This window comes from Ursus arctos, unplaced genomic scaffold (assembly GCF_023065955.2).
Source record: "Ursus arctos isolate Adak ecotype North America unplaced genomic scaffold, UrsArc2.0 scaffold_23, whole genome shotgun sequence".
In the NCBI taxonomy this organism is placed as follows: domain Eukaryota; kingdom Metazoa; phylum Chordata; class Mammalia; order Carnivora; family Ursidae; genus Ursus; species Ursus arctos.
The window spans coordinates 32,501,501-32,520,088 of record NW_026622908.1 but is presented as its reverse complement, the minus strand read 5'-3'; the positions used below and the strand labels follow the sequence as shown (position 1 = coordinate 32,520,088).

At 42.5% G+C, this 18,588-nt stretch overlaps 1 protein-coding gene and 1 long non-coding RNA gene across 9 annotated transcripts in view; one reads left to right on the top strand and one right to left on the bottom strand.

The window, feature by feature from the left end:
• LOC113264946 (uncharacterized) overlaps positions 1-16,652 on the bottom strand; it is an 87,202-nt gene extending 70,550 nt beyond the window's left edge. For 2 of the 5 annotated variants that reach the window (XR_008961057.1, XR_007188976.2), the window contains exons 1-3: positions 16,611-16,652; positions 8,106-8,269; positions 533-681 (exon numbers count right to left, since the gene is read on the bottom strand). This is a non-coding gene — a long non-coding RNA (uncharacterized LOC113264946). The remainder of the gene's footprint in view (positions 1-532; positions 682-8,105; positions 8,270-16,610) is intronic. The other 3 variants (XR_008961058.1, XR_008961055.1, XR_008961056.1) reach the window with 3 other exon arrangements.
• The window catches only part of NUP160 (nucleoporin 160), a 46,788-nt gene continuing 43,550 nt past the window's right edge, over positions 15,351-18,588 (top strand). For all 4 annotated transcript variants that reach the window (XM_044388910.3, XM_048215757.2, XM_057317281.1 and 1 more), the window contains exons 1-2: positions 15,351-16,803; positions 17,074-17,185. In XM_044388910.3, coding sequence (XP_044244845.2) covers positions 16,704-16,803; positions 17,074-17,185 — 212 coding nt within the window. In that variant the 5' untranslated portion in view covers positions 15,351-16,703. The remainder of the gene's footprint in view (positions 16,804-17,073; positions 17,186-18,588) is intronic.

Below are 18,588 nucleotides of genomic sequence, written 5' to 3'. Positions count from 1 at the left end.
CATGTAATTGGCACTTTAATTTTCATAACTGTCTTGTGAAGTGTACAAGGGAGAGCCAAAGGATCCAAGAACACAAGGCCTATATGTTTCTCTGCATTAAGAAAGAATGGAGAAGAGGAGAGAGGAAGGACGGGAATGAAAACTCAGAAATACAGACAAATATTAATCATCAAAAATTGAAAGTCCCTCAAAAGGAAGGATAATAATAGCTTTCTCTGAATCACCATTCAATCTGCACAGAATATCATCACCAGCAGGAATCCTGCACTTACGCGGGGGGGGGGGGGGGGGGGAGGCATTTTTTTCTAACTTCTTTTGCAGACTAATGACTACCTTAATCTCCAGTATGGTAATTCAATATCATCTAGAGTTGAGACAAATGCTTCTGTATAGGCCAAGATATGCTAATAAATTTAATTTAAAAAACAACAACAACAAATAAAAAGAGTTTCAAAAGTATGTGTTACCAAACTTAGAAATTGAAAAAAAGTTAAGACTTTCAAAAATACATGTTACTAAAAATAACACTGACCTTTGATATTTGTCTGAAGAATCCTCTGGAGAGAAAAGGATTTCATCCACTGGAGATAAATGGGGCCAACTCATCCACGATCTTTGGTTTAATTAGCTAAACTCTTCCAGATGGAGAACACTCGAAGCAAAGGAATATTTCTGAGCCCCCTGGAATTGTTAATAAGCATAACAATATGTTACATGTAAAAGAAAATATGTGTCTTTTATCTTTGTCTTTAAAGGGCAAATGAGGAAGTACTTGGTAGCATTATGATTTTGTTTGATTACTGAAAAAGAAATGCCCGAATTTTATTCAATATTGAACAAACAGACTTTGAGTATTTGCTTTACTCCTCTGCTAAGCACAGGGTTGAGAGGGGGTGGATAAGACAAGACCCCAGCCCTTACGAAATCCACAATTCAACCAAAGGATACATTCCGGTGCCCGGTGCATAGTAAGGGCTGGATAACTATTTGTCGAATAGATAAGTGAATGATGTAGACACTTGTATAAGGAATTGCATGAATAAAGATCTGAACAAGTTACTGTGGTCAGAGGGGAGCATGGGGGCCCTCAAGCTGTCAGAAAAGGCTTCACAAAGCAAGTTGTCTGCAAGGAGCACAAAGGACTTTCAGACACAGAAAACAACATGCTTAACAGCATGAAGAGAAGAAAGCGCAACGTGTGTTTAGACAACAGCTAGTAATTTGGTGTGGCTGGAGCATAATGTGTATATACGATGTGCCTGGAAGGTAGTGAGACCACAAAAACGGGTTGGGGCTCATTTAAAGAGGACCCTTAAAGCCAAAGGTTAGACTTGCTCCTTTAGTATGTTACTGGCATTTTAGAAAGATAGCATGAGACACAGTATAGAGTATGTATGAAAGAGGACAAGGAAGTAAAAGATGCCACAGGCTAAGTGCCTCGTTTGTGACTGGCACTAGGATGGATTACACATATTTATATTAAATCTCATTTAATCCTTGGAATACTGAGTGAGGACAGAATACCGTCCTCATTATCTGAGAGGGAAACTCAGAGAGGTGAAGCAACTTTGCGCAGATCACAAAGCTCACAGAAGATGGAAGTAGAATTTGAAATCAAGGTTCTAAAAATCTCTAAAAATACTATTGACCCACACAAATCAGTATTAGGAAAAATATACGGTGGAAGTTTGGAGAAAGTTAGTGAGTATTAAGAAAGACACACATGCGAGACGCAGAGAAAGAAAAGCATGACTATACAAAAGGATATTTACAGTAAGGGAGATACAACACAGGAAGTGGGAAGATAATCATAGAAAAACCACAACATGTGTTTTTAAAATGCAAAGCCCCAGGGAGGAGAAAGCGAACGATACAATAATGCCATTCACTCTGGCATCCTGTGCATTTGGTTTTGCTCTTTACTCTTTTTTTTTTTTTAACTTTAAACAATTTGTTATGAGAGTAACAAAGATACAGCTCATGATCTTGCAACTCTAATGCCCTAAATCAGAAACAGATGGTGCCTAGTGTACCCTGTTTCCTAGAAACTGCAGAATTTTGAGGACAACACCCTCTATGCACCGCATCACTGATTTCAGTTCCTTCGCAGATACTAATAGATGGCTAAATAATGTGGTTGCTGGGTATTGTATTGAAACATCTGTTTTTCTTGCTTGAGAACCTTCTTGAAGGTCAAAATTTCTTTCCATTTGAATTGTGTTTTGTTTTCCTCTGATTTCAAAAGTAATTCATTCTTATCATTACTGAACAAGGGAGAAAATTAAAATCCCCTGTAATCCTTCTATCCCAAAATAACCACTGACCGCTTTAACATTTTGACAACTTTCTAGTTCTTTTTCTACACACATACACAGGCATACACACACACACACACACGAACCCATAAACTTTATAGAAAATAGGATGTATACAAATTGTCTTTTGATCTGTTTTGTTCGCTGAATATAACATTGATGTTTTTTCCATATCCCCAAATATCTATGATGACCACTAGTATTCCATCGTATTTTTTTAAAGATTTATCTATTTATTTTAGAGAGGAAGAGAGCACAAGCATGAGGGACAGAGAGAGAAGGAGAGAAAAACTCAAGCAGACTCCACTCTGAGCTCAGAGCCCGACATCGGGCTCGATCTCAGAACCCTGAGATTCAACCTGAGCCAAAACCAAGAGTCAGACGCTCAACCAACTGTGCCACCCAGGCGCCCCCTCCATCAAATTATATAAATTAATTTATTTAACCAACCTCCTTTTCATCCAACAAATTCTATTCATTGAATACCCGCTGTGTGTCAGAACTGGGCTTGGCGCTGGGCGCATAATTGTGAATGTAACACATTCCCCGAAATTCCTGCCCTTGTGGAGTGTACAGTCCCATTACTGACATGCAGCTTGTTTGAGAACTTTTGCTATTAGAAAATAGCACAGCGGAATCCACCTGTGCTATCTACTTCTGCTGCGTGATTAAGCTAAACATCATTGGCGAAAGCTCACGTAGACAGCTTGCCCCCCGCTATGATGTGACAGGACTGGTACCTTACAACCGTGGTTTTCCTGCCAAGATCAAATAACCCCAGTTTAATCATGATTTTTTATAAAATCAAGGGACAGTCTCCAAAATACCTGACCAGTATTCCTCAGAACTGTCAAGGTCATCAAAAATAAGGAAACTCTGGGGCACCTGGCTGGCTCAGTTAGTAAGAGCCTGTGACTCTTAATCTCAGAGTTGTAAATTTGAGCCCCATGTTGGGAGTAGAAATTACCTAAAAATGAAATCTTACAAAAAAAAAAAAAAAAAAAAAAAGGAAAGTCTGGCAAACTCTCACAGTCTTGAGGAACATAGGGGATGACAACTAAATGTAATTGGTGTTCCGGATAGAATCCTGGGACCGAAAAAGAACAGTAGGTTAAAAGTAAGGGAATATGAATCAGTACGGATTTTAGTTAGTAAGATGTATTAATACTGGTTCATTTGTTGTGATGAATGTAATATACTAGTATCAGCTGTTAAACAGTGAAGAAAATGACGAGGAAGGATGGATGTAGTACAGAGGAGATCCAGACCATCTTTGCAACTTCTCTGTAAATCTAAAACTACCCTAAAATTAAAAGTTCATTAAACACAAACACTGTGACAGTCATCCTTGCAAATTGAAGCACATCTCTGATTGCTTCTTCGGATAAAGCCCCAAGAGTGAAATTGCTGACCAAAGTATATACAAATCCTTATTTACTAGAGATTATTTTTAAAGTGTTGTGTATAGGGACGCCTGGGTGGATCAGTCGGTTAAGTGTCTGCCTTTGGCTCAGGTCATGATCCCAGGGTCTTGGGATCGAGTCCCGCATCAGGCTTCTTGCTCAGTGGGGAACCTGCTTCTCCCTCTGCCTCTGCTACTCCCCTTGCTTGTGGTCTCTCTCTCTCTCTCTCTGACAAATAAAGAAAAAAATATTTTTAAAAAAAGATATTATAAAAAATGCATAATGTTTAAAAAAATAATAAAGTGTCTTATATAGATGTTTTGTTGGCTTTTTACAGAGGGGTTTGCCTTATGCCTTTATCTCTGCGTTTTCCTAGTTGCTGAGTCCTGAAGCTGGAAAGAAACCTAAGAGACCCTGAATCCCAACTACGTGTGTTACAGATGAGGAAACTATAAGTCCAGAGAAGTCAAGTGACTTGCCCAGGGTCAGGTGCCTAGCGAACATTTGGAAGAAGGACCCATGTCCCTGTGGACTATTATCAGGGCTGGCCTGTCCCTGAGTGGGTACAAAGGAAATCAAAGTTTCTGACGCATGGTGGCATTAGGGATCAACAGCCAAACCTGTCCCTTTCTATTTTCTGTAGGTAAATACAAGGGTTTGCTTCCTTTGTCTTAGGTACAGCTGCTAGGAGCGAAAAAGATTTTTAAAGTTTCAGAATGGGTTTTTAAGAAAGGATTTTTAGGTTTAAAGTATGGATTTAGACACAACGACTAGAATTGCTTGACTAAATCCCTGGGCAAATTATTCTTCCTTTCTGAGCTTTTGCTTCCCAATCAGAAAAATCAGAATTCCAATGCCTACTACTTCTTAGTCTTTGGAGAGGGACCTGGTAGAAATTAAGGCGCTAGTGCAGATATATCTGCAGAAGCCTGAGAGAGAAATGTCATTTAAGGAAAAGTCATTTGAAGGAGAACAAAGGGCACCATTTCTGTTAAGTGGTCTGTCATATCCCAAGAAAGTTCATTTCCTTGCCTGTATGGTCTCTAGACAAGGAAAATCCCAGACTTGGCATTGGTAAGGAAGAAGAGGGCGATAGGAAGGAAGGGAGAGAATTGTTAGACTTCTTGGCTGGAAATCAGAAACAAATAGTTCCCGAGCCTGGCATTGTCAGGGGCCAGCGTCAGGACCAGCCCAAGAAGGCAGACGAGGAACATTACCGGTCCTGACTTGGCTCCACACACCGTTACTCAACAGAAAGTGGTGCGTAAGCAGGATCCTGGAGGATGCAAGAGGAATATAAACAATCACTGGGTGGGGACCTGCGGTTGCCTATAGAAGCTTTGCCAGCCCCGAGATTGCAGGCGTCCATTTTCACTTATTGAATTCCCAGACATTCTTGCAGGATTCGGGCAATGACAACGGCGAGCTAAAACAAACTGAAGTCTAGGATTTAGAAAAGCACTGGCCTCTGACCTCAAACTGGAGCCTCTAATCAAAGCCCTCTCCCTGGCTCAGGTCACTGAGCATCCTTGCTCTGCAACACGGAAATGACTTATTTTATTTGCCTATAAACATCTGTCAGCACCTGCACTGAATTGAAACTTGGCAGGCAAAATGAGGAAGGGGTAATACTTCTAAAAATTCTTCCTATTTTTATGATTTGAACCTTTTTAGTCTTTGAAGCACTAGAACGGGAGAAAGACATCAGCTAACTTTCGGGATCAGATGAAAGGAGAAGAGAATTAAACAGATGGCAAAAATCTCCCATTTTTATTTATTGCCGTCATTATTTTGCAGACGTGCAAAGACGTGGGCAGCTTGATTGGCAGCACTTGTGACTGTGAGGCAGCAGAAGTGACAGCCCTGGGGTGTCGGGAAAGGACAGGAGGGGGCGCCTCGGTAGCTCAGTCAGTTAAGCATCTGCCTTTGGCTCAGGTCATGATCTCAGGGTCCTGGGACTGAGCCCCGAATTGGGTTCCCTGCTCATCAGGGAGTCTGTTTCTCCCTCTCCGTCTGCCTCTACCCCCAGCTTGTGCTCTCTCGCACACTCTCTTTCTCAAATAAATAAATAAAATCTTAAAAAAGAGAGAGAGAAAGAGAAAGGAAGAAAGGAAGGAAGGACGGACGGACAGACAGGATAAGATGGGAGTGTCTGGGTGTGACCTCACAAGAGTCCAGAACTAAATGAGAATCTCTACTTTAAAATGTGGATTTCTAACTTAATTGTATTGGGTGCTTTTACATGAAGAGGTAGTTCTGGGCTCTGTGCATGCAAATAAAAACTCTTGACCGGATCAGCTTCGATCTTGGTCTGCAAGGTCAATATTAATCATATTTTACTGACGTGACTTAACTGCCCCCTGTTGGGGCTACCTATGAATCTGGTTCCTTGTTGGTGCCTTCCATTCCACCACTAGAGTCCCTTTCTTTTGAATTAGGTGGTAAGCAGATTTTATATCACATGCCGATACCAGTAGACTGATAGCAGTTGTCTCAATCACTGTGTTGGAATGATATTAAAGTAGGAAAGGGCTCCCACAACTGATTAGCAATATGAGCAAGCAAGGGAAGAGAGGCACCATCTGTGGGTTAAGGCCAAGTGTGCTGCAGTGTCCATTCTTCTGGAAAGGGATATTTTTTTAGCTTTTATATAGCACCTCAGTGTGGATCCATGTCAGACCACTTCCAACTATACCAGAGCTGGTTTTGGTAGATATAGCATTTGTATTTTTAGAAGCAAAACTCAGGATGTATGGTTCATACAAGGATTTTCTTTTTCTGATTTTGTGAATTACATCATGTGCAAGCTCTCACAAAGATGTAAAAGTAACATTTAATTAAGGGGCGCCTCGGTGGCTCAGTCGGTTGAGTATCTAGGCTCTTGGTTTCGGCTCAAGTCATGATCTCGGGGTTGAGAGACTGAGCCCTGCATGGGGCTCCACTCTCAATGGGGAGTCTGCTTGAGATTCTCTCTCTCCATCTCCCTCTGCCCCTCCAAAATAAATGAATCTTTAAAAAAAAAAATACCATTTCATTAAGCATGTGAATGCTTAATGAATGAATCACAACCTATTGAAATTTGTGGGAAATATTACATGAAAGATAATGAAAACAATTCAGGGCGTATGGTTCCCAAGGATAAGTTCAAAGCATAGGAGGGTTGGGTCTGGCTGGAAACCCTGGGCTTACAGGGGCCATCAGAGGGCCCTGGTCTTTGAAGTCATGGTGGTTTCATAAGCAGGTAGAAAGAATAATGAAAAAGGAAGTGAAAAGTTACTGACATACTTCACTTATTCCACAATTTTGCTTTTTAAACTTCTCTTGCAGGACTCTGAGGTGGGCATTTCCTGGGGAGAGTTTCAGAATTCTAGACAGTATGTTGGGGCTATTACTAACTACTACAAAGTCATCCTGGCTTCCCCCACGAATTTATTGACCTTACAGTTATGTCTTCTCCCTTTCAGCAAGGATCTCTATCCCGAGGTCAAATCAACCTTCCAAAAAAATTACTTGCAAAGTTTGATTTGAGTTGAAATAAAATTCTTATATCTACAAGGGAATTGAGCGAGTACTTTAAGCACTGAGTTGTAAGGAGAAATGTTTAAGTAAACTTACTCTCTTTGGCGAGAAAGAAAAAGCTCTCTCCACCATGACCCCAGCCTTTTCAACCACTCCTCACCACGGTTCTCTCCATGCCTTCAAGACATTTGCCCAGAATGCTCTTTCTCCTCCTCATACATGTCTTTTATAATAATGATCACACTTCACTGTTACCTGTAGTTCTCCTTTATCTCTCTATTAAACCTCAAAAGCAGAGAATGGGAAATGTGTCTTCTGTCCACAGATACTTCATGAACACCTCGTCAGTGCTGGGCACTGTGCCAGGCACTAGAGATACAACAGAAAACAAGGTGGACAGATCCCTGACTGCACAGAGCTCAAATCCGGAGGGGTCTTTCTAACCCAGGGCCTAGCTCTTGGCAATCAAGACTGAAAAAACAGGGGTACCTGGCTGGCTCAGTGGGTAGAGCATGTGACTTTTGATCTCGGGGTTGAGTTCAAGCCCCACATTGGATGTAGAGCTTACTTTAAAAAAAAAAAAAAAAAAAAAAAGAATGAAAGAGTAAATGAATCTCCTGCAGGAGTTCAGAAATTAGTCGCTTTGGTTAATACCACAGCATGTAGGCAAAAGGCAGATATAGAAAATCTTAAGTCATTTGCATTGTGGTTGAATCCCGAGTCATTTCTACCATCGCTAATAGCAATTATTGAAAGTAATAGCCCAAACAGCGGGAAACTACACTCCCAGAATCCAAAAGAAAGTAGATTATGTAACAAAAAGTGCTCAATGTGGAATAATACTAATTTTGATCAAAGAAATTCCTACCTCGGGACACCCGGGTGGCTCAGCCGTTAAGCGTCTGCCTTCAGCTCAGGTCATGATCCCAGGGTCCTGGGATCGAGCCCTGTATCGGGCTCCCTGCTCGGCGGGAAGCCTGCTTCTCCCTCTCACACTCCCCTTGCTTGTGTTCCCTCTCTCGTTGTCTCTCTCTGTCAAATAAAGAAATAAAATCTTTAAAAAAAAATTACTACCTCAAAACTGAGATCCATATAAACGCAAGTTAGTATAGTAGTCATACAAACTTCTGATGCTTCCTGAACTGACTGTATCTAGAACATGGCAATGAAGGTCAAAGGCGGCTTCTGTAGGCAGGAAACGCTGTGCGCTAATAGATATTTTTAACATATGGGGAAACTGACAAGAAAGCAGTGTTTCTGAAAACTTTTTCCCATAAAACAATGGTCCAATGAGTTGCTCCTTGAAAAGAAAATAAAGCATCTGGAAAACATATCATGCATTAGCCCCTCGCAGAGCTTCACAAAGCACACGATCATATTAATGTCTCTGAAAAGTTCTGCAGAAGATAAATACGTTTAACTTTATTTATCATCATTTCCCATACTTACTTAAACCACCAAATTCTCCTTTCAAGGAATAGCTAGCTGTTAAGTTAGGTTAAGAAAATCTGCCTTAAAGTTCTATCTGCAACACTGTTCACTTATGCTTATTCATTAGAGGTGAACTAGCAAACCAAGACATTCTCAGAGTATAGTGTCAAGTCATAAAAGGATTTTTCTTACAAAAGTATCTGTAAGTAAAACTTGCTGCCCAAATCATTTTAGTAACATTCTGCATTTTGCTTCTAAAATAAGTCACCACCTAACCACTAGATGGCAATAGGATGCCATTTATATTACAACCACACCGTGCCAGCATATTAATCTTTCAAAGAGGATTTACGTTTTCTAAGGATGTCTATATCTATTCATTCACTTAGTAATTCCTTCAAAAATTTTTAGGTACTTTTAAGTTTCAAGAACTCTGATGGATGTTGAAGATAAGAAAAGGAATGAGACAGCTCACTGTAAAAATTGTAATGACTGGATTCCTAGAAAACTGTAAGACACCCCATCAACTTAACAACCTTTTTGCATGGATGGATGGATGGATGGAAGGAAGGAAGGACGGACTACGTAAAATATGCACATTGATTGCATGACATTTAATTTTTATACATGCAAAAAGATTTAACTATCAACAAAGAAGTGAGAAAATAGTGCGTATGGAAAGCATGGTGATAGATAAGCATCTAAGAAATTATCACACTCTGAACTAAGTGTCCCAAAGGCCACAGGTTGTGCAACTCAAGTCAATTTCGACTCAGGAAGGACATGCCTGTCCTCAGTCGTGGGAAGCTTCTGGAGCGGACTCGGTTCTGAGCCTGGAAATTAGGGAGAGATGAAGGTGAAGATCCAGGCTGTCTCTGGCTTTCAGGCCACAGATCCGGAGCTGAGTGCCAGAACAGACCTTGAAGATGAGTAAGTACAACACCCTCTTCTTAGAAACGGAGGCAGGGAGAGGGATGGCTTGCTGAGTGACAAGAAGTCGTTGAGGCAGAGCTGGAACTTGAACCCAAATTTTCTAAAGCCCAACTGATGTTCTTTCCAATATTTCACCACCAATTTTGGAATTTAGAGTAGGTCCCCCTTAACCTTCTTCCCTTTCCAAATTCTTTTTCTTGCTGGTTCCTAGCTGGCTGCCCGTCCTTGGACAAGATGTCACGGGCATGTATCTCATGTTGGATTCCCCAGGAAACAGGCTCGGAGGCAGAGATTTGCGTGCAGGAGGTTAACTGGAGAGTGCTCTCAGGAACAGTGCCTTGAAGGGACTAAGAGAGCCAGGATTGGGCAGAAAGAGAAGTTGATCCACACAGCACACAGCACTCAGGAGCCGAAATGGTCCTTCAGAGAGGTCCTAGATCAAGGCGAGGGGGCAGGATCTTTAGAATTTCCACATTGACCACTCACTAGATGCAGGGGGTTATAATCAAAGACAAGACAGCTCCCTTTGTCTAAGAGCAAAAATCAATGGACTAAAATCAAGGTGTTGGCAGGGTTCCATTCCTTTCTGGAGGCTCTAGGGGAAAAATCTGTTCCTGTGCCTTTCCCAGCTTCTAGAGGCTGCCCACATCCCTTGCTCCTGACCTCCTTGCTCCATCCTAAATGCCAGCAATATCACACATGTCTGACCTTCCTTCTGTCTTCGCATCTCTTTCTGACCTCAGAGGGAAATGCTTTCTTTTAAGGACTACATGATTAGATGGGGTCCCACTGCGTGATGCAGGCTCAGTTCTCCACCTCTAGGTCCTTAACCTTACTCACACATACCAAGACCCTTTTGCCACATAAGGTAACATATTACAGGTACCAGGGATTAGGATGTAGACATTGGGGGGTGGGGGGACCATAATTCTGCCTACCACAATCTGTATTAAACATTTTTGCCAGAATACTTTATATGTTCATAGCTGCATTATTCATAATAGCCAAAAAGTAAAACAACTCAAATGTCCAGCAACTGATGAATGGATAAATGAAATGTAGTATATTCACACAATGGAATATTGTTTGGCCATAAAAAGGAATGAAGTACTGATTCATACTGTAACATAGATGACCCTTGAAAACAGGATGCTAAGTTAAAACCAAATGACCACATATGTATGATTCCATTTATATGAGATGTCTGCAATAGGCAACTCTGTAGAAACATAAAATTGAGGGGCACCTGGGTGGCTCAGTCAGTTAAGCATCCAACTCTTGATTTCAGCTCAGGTCCTGATCTCAGGGTCATGAATTCAAAACCCCTGTTGCCGCTTGAAAAACAAACAAAAAGGGGGGGGGGGACACCTGGGTGGCTTTGTCCATTGAACATCTGACCCTTGATTTAGGCTCAGGTCATGATCTCATGGTAGTGAGACTGAGCCCCGTGTTGGGCTCTGTGCTCAGCATGGAGTCTACTTGAGATTCTCTCCCTCTGCACCCCCCTCAAATAAATAAATAAATAAATAAATAAATAAATAAATAAATAAAATAAGTTTTAAAAACCCATAAAATTGATTAGTAGTTTCCAGAGGCTGAGGAGAGGGGAAATAACAGTGATGTTAATGGGTATTAGATTTCTTTTGGGGATGACATAAATGCTTCAAAATTAGATTGTGGTGATGGTTACAGAGCTATATAAATATACCAAAAAAATTGAACTGTAGATTCTGTACGGGTGAATTTTATGGTATGTTAATAATACCTTAAGTTGTTTAAAAATCTTTTACAGACTATGCCATATCCTTCACTTTGTATCACCCAGGAGACACTTTATATCTGCTTGTCCTTATTAGTAAGTAATGATAAGATTGAACTCTGGGTTAAGAGTAACAACTGATAAGAACTATATTTTTAACTGGTACTTCAGAAAAGTTATCTACCTTACAGGAATAATACTACCATTCAAGAATGTTATAAAAATGAAATTAGAATTTATTTAGTAAATCATAAATATGGTGGGTAGAAAAATGCCCCTTCCCCTCCACCCAAGAAAGATGTCCACATACTTGGAACCTGTGACTACGTTACCTCACATGGCAAAAGTAATTTTGTAGATGTGATTAAGAATCTGGAGAGGGGGGAGTTTATTCTAGATTATCCAGGTGGGCCCAACCTAATCACAGCAGATAACTTTTCCCTGAGGTCAGAGAGAGACGTGACATTGCTGGCTTTGAAGATGAAAGAAGGGACCACAAGTCAAGGAATGTGCTGGCCTCATGAATATGGAAAAGATAAGGAAAGGGACTCTCCTTTATAGTCTCCAGAAAGAATACAGCACTACTGATCCCTGGATCTTTGCCCAATAAAACCCGTGTTGGACTTCTAACCAAGTAACCGTTTAGGCCACTACATTTGTAGTAATTTAGTACAGCAGCAATGGAAAACTCATAGAGTGAGGCACACACAACTCTACTAGGGTGACATACACAAGTGAAATAGTCCAAATACGGTAAAACCCACATTTCCCCAGTCCGTGGGTAAAAGCACAGTTACATTAAAAACATGAATACATTCCACTGACTTCTCCCCCACCTACTCATGCCAGCAGATTGTCAGTCCCTGCTAAACAGTCCCTAAAGCATTTCTGGGAGTACCCAGGGAGTGTCTGTGTTCATGAAATAATCTGCTTATGAAATAATTTATTTTCAAGTAGTTTCCAAGTAATGTAGGTAAATCCACCAAGTTACTCTTAAGAATTGCTTTGCTAGCCAGGCTCCAGCCTCCTCAGGGGACCAGCCCTACTATACAGGACATCAGTCCTTGCCAGGTACTCACCCCACTCCTTTGGTCACCAGACTTCTGGAAGGCACCACCCCCCCCCCCCAATATGCTGGAGACTTTAAACTGGAAAACCTGCTTTGGGGTCATTTGCACAGGAGGAATACTGGCACTCTCCTTTTTTGTACCCTCTACAAGAGTAGTCTCAATGCAGTACACTACATTTTATAGATTCTGTAATGTACTTAGTCTTTTCGTCCTCCTAGTCCCCAACTCTGCTTTCCATAGGCATCAGACACAAGTCCAATAGAAACCAGGGAGGTAGGCAAATCACAATGTACTCAGAATGATCCACCACAACTAAGTCCCAAATCAAATTACTACAGGTTCCTCCGTCCTAAGGCAAATGTTTTTCCCCAAGTCCCTTTTCAGTCCCTTAGCAAGGAGGTTTCAGGCATACCCATCACACAGATTTGACAGATGTGCCCAGATACGACTGAATCCCACTAGGACTGTATGAAGAAGATAGTCTACAATTGGGACAGCATAAGTAGCGTTAAGTGTTTCTCCCTCAAGGAGATGCAAGAATTTAAAGAAGGTAGATCATGTTGAATTGGGAAAAGACCTTGGAAGTCAGGGTAACAGGGAGCCCCTGAAAGTTTGTTTTTTTTTTTTTTTAAGATTTTATTTATTTATTTGACAGAGAGAGAGACAGCCAACGAGAGAGGGAACACAAGCAGGGGGAGTGGGAGAGGAAGAAGCAGGCTCATAGCGGAAGAGCCTGATGTGGGGCTCGATCCCATAACGCCGGGATCACGCCCTGAGCCGAAGGCAGACGCTTAACCTTTGTGCCCCCCAGGTGCCCCTCCTGAAAGTTTTTTAAAAGTGCTGGAGACTGAATGTTTGTGTCCTCCCCACCCCCCAAAATTCATATGTTGAAACCTAATCCCTACTGTGATGGTATTTAAAGGTAGGCCTTTTGGAGGTCCAGTGTGTGGGATTTTTCTACACCATCAAGCAATTAACTCCTGTGGACAATGACCAGGTATCCCACAAACTTAACTCAATTCTGTCACTACCTACCTGGAAATAACGTCAGATCCCATAAGCTAAGGGTTCAGTCCCACAACACTGCTCCCATTTCAGATGCCAATTACAAGTCCAGGTTGTCATGTGTGCTTTTGACCACTGACTATAAATTGGAGGTTCCCACAACCCCTTCCTTGGGTTTGATTCTCTGCTAGAGCAGCTCACAGAACTCAGGAAACCAGTTTACTTTTACTAGATTACTGGTTTATCACAAAGGGTATAAAAGGATGTGAATGAACAACCAGATAAAGAGATATATAGGGCGAGGTCCTGAATGTAGGAGATTTGTCCCCATGGAATTTAGGGCACGGTACTGGATTCATTCTGGTTCACCAACATGGAAGCTCTCCAAACCCATCCTTCTGGGTTTTTATGGAGGCTTCATTACATAGGCATAGTTGATTCAAATCACCACTGGTGACTGAACTCAATCTCCAACCCCTCAAGCCTCCCCCAGAGGTTGGGGGTGGAGGTGGAGCTGAAAGTTCAATTTTCAAATCATGTGGTTGCTTCTCCTGGCAACCAGCCCCCACCATTAAGCTATGCTAGGGACTTTCCAAAAGTCACTTCATTAACATTAAAAAAAGACACATTTTTCCTCTCATCACTTAGGGAATTCCAGGATTTTATGAGCTCTGTACCCAGTATGATTCCTCGATTTCTAAGTCAAGTCACTGGGTAGTGATAGACACATAGATAGAGAATCACATGATAGTGTAGAGTGAGGTAAAATGAGTTATGTCTTGGATATGTTGAGTTTGAGGTGTCTGGGGGAATCCCAGTGATGTTAGTAGGCAGATGAATGTAAAGATGGAGTGCTCGAGGGGCACCTGGCTGGCTCAGTCAGTACAGCGTGTGACTCTTGATCCTGGGATTGTGAGTTCAAGCCCCATCTTGGGCCTAGAGCTTACTTAAAAAATAAAAACTCTAAAAAAAAAAAAAAAAGTATAGGCAGTTGGATAGCTAAGGTGGGAGTTCAAGGGAGAAAGGTTTAGCCTGGAGATATACATCTGGAAATTATCAGAATACCTCAATCTAGTATTTAAAGCCAGAAGACTGTACGAAATCCTCAGGGGAATGTGGGTAGACAAGACTAAGAACTGCGCCCTGGGGCATTCCAACATTAAGAGGTTTAGGGGAAAGAGAATCAGCTAGCAAAGGAGTCTGAAAAGGAACAGTTTGTGAAATGGGACGAAAGCAAGAGAGTGTGGTGTCCTGGAAGCCATGTGAAGAAAGTGGGCAAGAAAGCAATTAATTAGTCAAATGCTGCAGGTGGTCCAAGTAAGTTTAGGAATGAGAGTTCACAGGCTCCTGGCTGGCTCAGTCCATAGAGCATGCAACTCTTGATCTCAGGCTCATGAGCTGGAGCCCCATATTAAGAGTGTAGAGATTACATTAAAAAAAAAAAAAAAAAGGAATGAGAGTTCAATGTTAGATAAAAATTGATGTCATTGGAGATCTTGAAAAAAGCTGTTTCAGTAGAGCAACAGGCACAAAAGCCTGATAAAAATGGATTTAAGAGAGACTGAAAGAAAAGAAATTAAACAGAAAGTTCTTGAATTCTGCTGTAGCAATGAAGAGGAGCTCTGAAGTGGTAGACAGTAGCCAAAGAGAGCGCAGATCAAATGAGGAGTTTTGTGTGTGTGGCGGGAAGGAGGAATAACAGCATGTTTATGTGCTTGGGGAAACAACTCAGTAAATGGGGGGGGGGGGGGCAGAATAGAAGATGTAGGAGAGAGAACTGCTGGAATGGTGTCCTTGAGCAGGGGAAAATGTAAAAAGGCTGTCCTTCCATAAGTTCAGGGACAGCTCAATTTATACTAAGGCAGAGTATACAGGAACAGATGAAGGCAGGTCGGGAGAGGTAGTAGTGGGGAAAAATTCTCTTTTGATTTCATCAATTTTCTAAGTGAAAAAGCAAGCTGAGAGTGAGGAGGAGGAGGGAGGTGTTGCAGGTTAGAGAAGTTGTGAAATACTCATCTGGGACAGTAAGTGGACAAGGGAAACACAATGTGTTCACTGGGTAGCTGTATGGACCCACTGGAGGTTTAGAATCATGACGTAGGTAGAGGAAGACATGTCTAATGACTGTATATTTTTCTCCAGCCCTGTTCAGCTGCAGACTTGGATTCAATCGAAGTTCTAGTTTTTAACAGAGCATAATGAAGAGAGAGAGAGCTGGTCAAGGAGTAATTTAAATGGAATTTAAGCAGAGCAAGAAGGAAATCTCAAGGAAATGGGGGACAGTGAAAAGGTGGTAGAACAATGGATCCTAGGTGGGATGGAGGAATTGCATTGCTAGAACTGAAGTCCTGGGAGCAAGCTGGAAAAATAGGGGGGAGTGGTCAGTATAGGATCAATGAAACAGAGAATGATAGAGAAGGGTTGCATTCACTAGTGATAACGATAACAGAATTGCTTAACAAACGTTGACTATCGAGGAAAAAAACCCTTTCCCCTGAATATCAGCATTTTCCCCAATACTGAGCATCCTCTGTGCCCTAGTTACGGGTAAAGCCACAATACCTTCCAAACATCAGGATCAGGAATAGAACGAAAGGCAAATTCCTTTCACGTATGCAAGTGAGCAGCATTTAGATAACCGCAGCAAGCTGCACCAACGTTTCATTGAACGCATTACGTTTCAGAACACAAGAATACACGAATACAGTCTCTTGAAAAGATTCCAACACAAAAGATCTCCGCTGCCCAATACTCTCCCTCTCCCCATCCCATATGTCGCTGAAGGCAGAAAAAGAGCCCCGGCGATTTACAGGATGCCACCCCGACGCAGAGAAGGGTGACCGCGAACTTGGAACCCGGCAGAGGGCGCTCAGCTGCCAGGACTCCCCGGACCTCGCCCCTCCCGGGAAGCTCAGCCCCGCCGCCCGCGCCCGGGTTTTCAAAAAGGAAACAAACCCGGCCCCGCCCCCTTCCCTGAGGACGCCGGGAAAAGGGTACCGCCCCCTGGGGGGTGTCCCAGCCGGCCAAGCGAAGGTTCCCGCAAGCAGAGTCGGCTCCCCCCTGTGCCTTTCTCTTCTGGCTTCCTCCCTGTCCACTCTCGTTCTCCAGCCAACTGACTAAAAACCTCGCAACGAACGGTCTGTTGTACCCCCCACTTCTCCGCGGGCTTCCTCACCTGTCCGCAACTGCGCCCGCCCCGCCCCCGGAAGTGACGATAGCCGCCCGGCCTAGCTCGCGTCCCGTCGGGCCTTGCGGCGGCGGCGGGAAGATGGCGGCGGCGGGAGCCCTGGAACGGAGCTTCGTGGAGCTCACTGGTGCTGAGCGCGAGAGGCCGAGACACTTTCGGGAATTCACAGTCTGTGGCATTGGTACGGAAGCAGCCAAGGAGGACGCGATCCGATCCTTCCCTTCGGGCTCCTCCCATGGATCCTTAAATCTCTGACCCCGGGTTCATACTCCTCTAAGTCCACATGTGTATCGCCTCGGGATCAGAGCTTCCGTAGTGTCCTACTTCGTCCTCATTTCTTCCCTTTCTTATTGTATGGATTGTCAGTCGTCATCCTCTACTTTCTCAGCGCCCTCAGTCTCTGTCATCCCGAGAGAACCAGGTGTGCAGGCTGACCACTGTCCTTTTGCAGGGACTGCAAATGCCTTGGCTGGAGCCGTGAAATACAGTGAGAGCGCGGGAGGCTTCTACTATATGGAAAGTGGCAAGTTGTTCTCCGTCACCAGAAACAGGTTCATTCATTGGTAAGTTCTGTGTTCGCCGAACCCCCCTGGAAGGTCGGATTGTTGGGCCTTTGAATTTTCGCGGCTATTGCCAGAGTGTCATTTTCAGAGGCGGTAATAGTCAAGAAAAGAGAAAGACTGTTTTCTCTTGATTTCTAAATCAGGAGAAAATTGAGGAGACAGAAGTTCCAGGAGAGGTGCCCTTCCAGGCAGCGTTAAAAGCAGAGGAAATGAAGCTTATGGGATAAAGCCCCAAAGACCAGTTTTAAACTTGAACTCATTGTGTTTTTATAGTGTTTTACAGCTTCCTTCATTCTATAAGTACATTTGAGCTTCCTCATGTCAGGCTCTGTGCTAAGTTTACTAGAGATGAAGTGAACAAAAGCAACCACCATTTCCGTGATGGAAGATGTTGTAGCTGTTTGAGAATAGATGTGGAGCCACCTTTCATGGGGCAATTTTATGAAGGAAAAAGACACTAAAGTAAGGGACCACAACATAGGTGTATAAACATAAATTTTTCGTACCTGCCTCAGAGGAAAAGTATAGGGGCTGTGAGAGGTTAATGAGAGGACCAAACATTACTGGTGGGACAGAGAAGGCCTTCACAGATATCACCTTTAACCTGAGATCTGTAGGATGAAAAGTTGCCCAGGCAGGTGTTTGGGGAGAGAGCAGTCAGCACGTAGGATCACCATATGCAAAATCTATGAAGTAGAAAAACCTGGGCAGATTGGAGGAACTGACTGGAGTCCGTGTGGCTTAAGTGCAGTGGGTGAAATGGAAAGTGATGTGAAAGATGCTGAGACTGGGGGGGATGGAGGGGGGGTAAGCAGGGCTCAGAGCCTTCCTAAGGATTTTGGATTTTTTCCCAAGTACGTTAAGTAATCAGTGAAGGGTCTTAAAGAGATACTAACTCTCTACTAACATAATCAAAATTGCATAAAGAAAAAATTAGTTTACTTCATGGAAAATGAATTTGGATTAGGTAGGTATAACACAAAAAAACGATCTTGCTCTTATGATAGACCAAGTAAGAGATGCTGGTGGCTCAATTGTGGGAGTAGCTAGGAAAGGAGAAATAGATGGATTTAAGATGTATTTAGAAGGTAGCTTTACTAGGACTTTGTGATAGATTGAATGTGGGGTAAAAGATGGGAAGGGAAATGGAGGGAACAAAGACAGTTCCCTGGTTTCTGGTATGACTAACAAGATACTGGGTGTTGGGGTTGCCTTTAACTAATATGCAGAAGATGGGTTTTGGAGAGATGTGAATAATTCTTTCAGATGTATTAAATTTGAAATACCCATGTAGCAGTCCTTCAGAAATATCATGTAGGCATTGAAATTTATAGGTCCAAGACTCAGAAGGGAGACCTATGTTAGACATACAAATGTCATTTAAGAAACACTTGTTAGTGCCT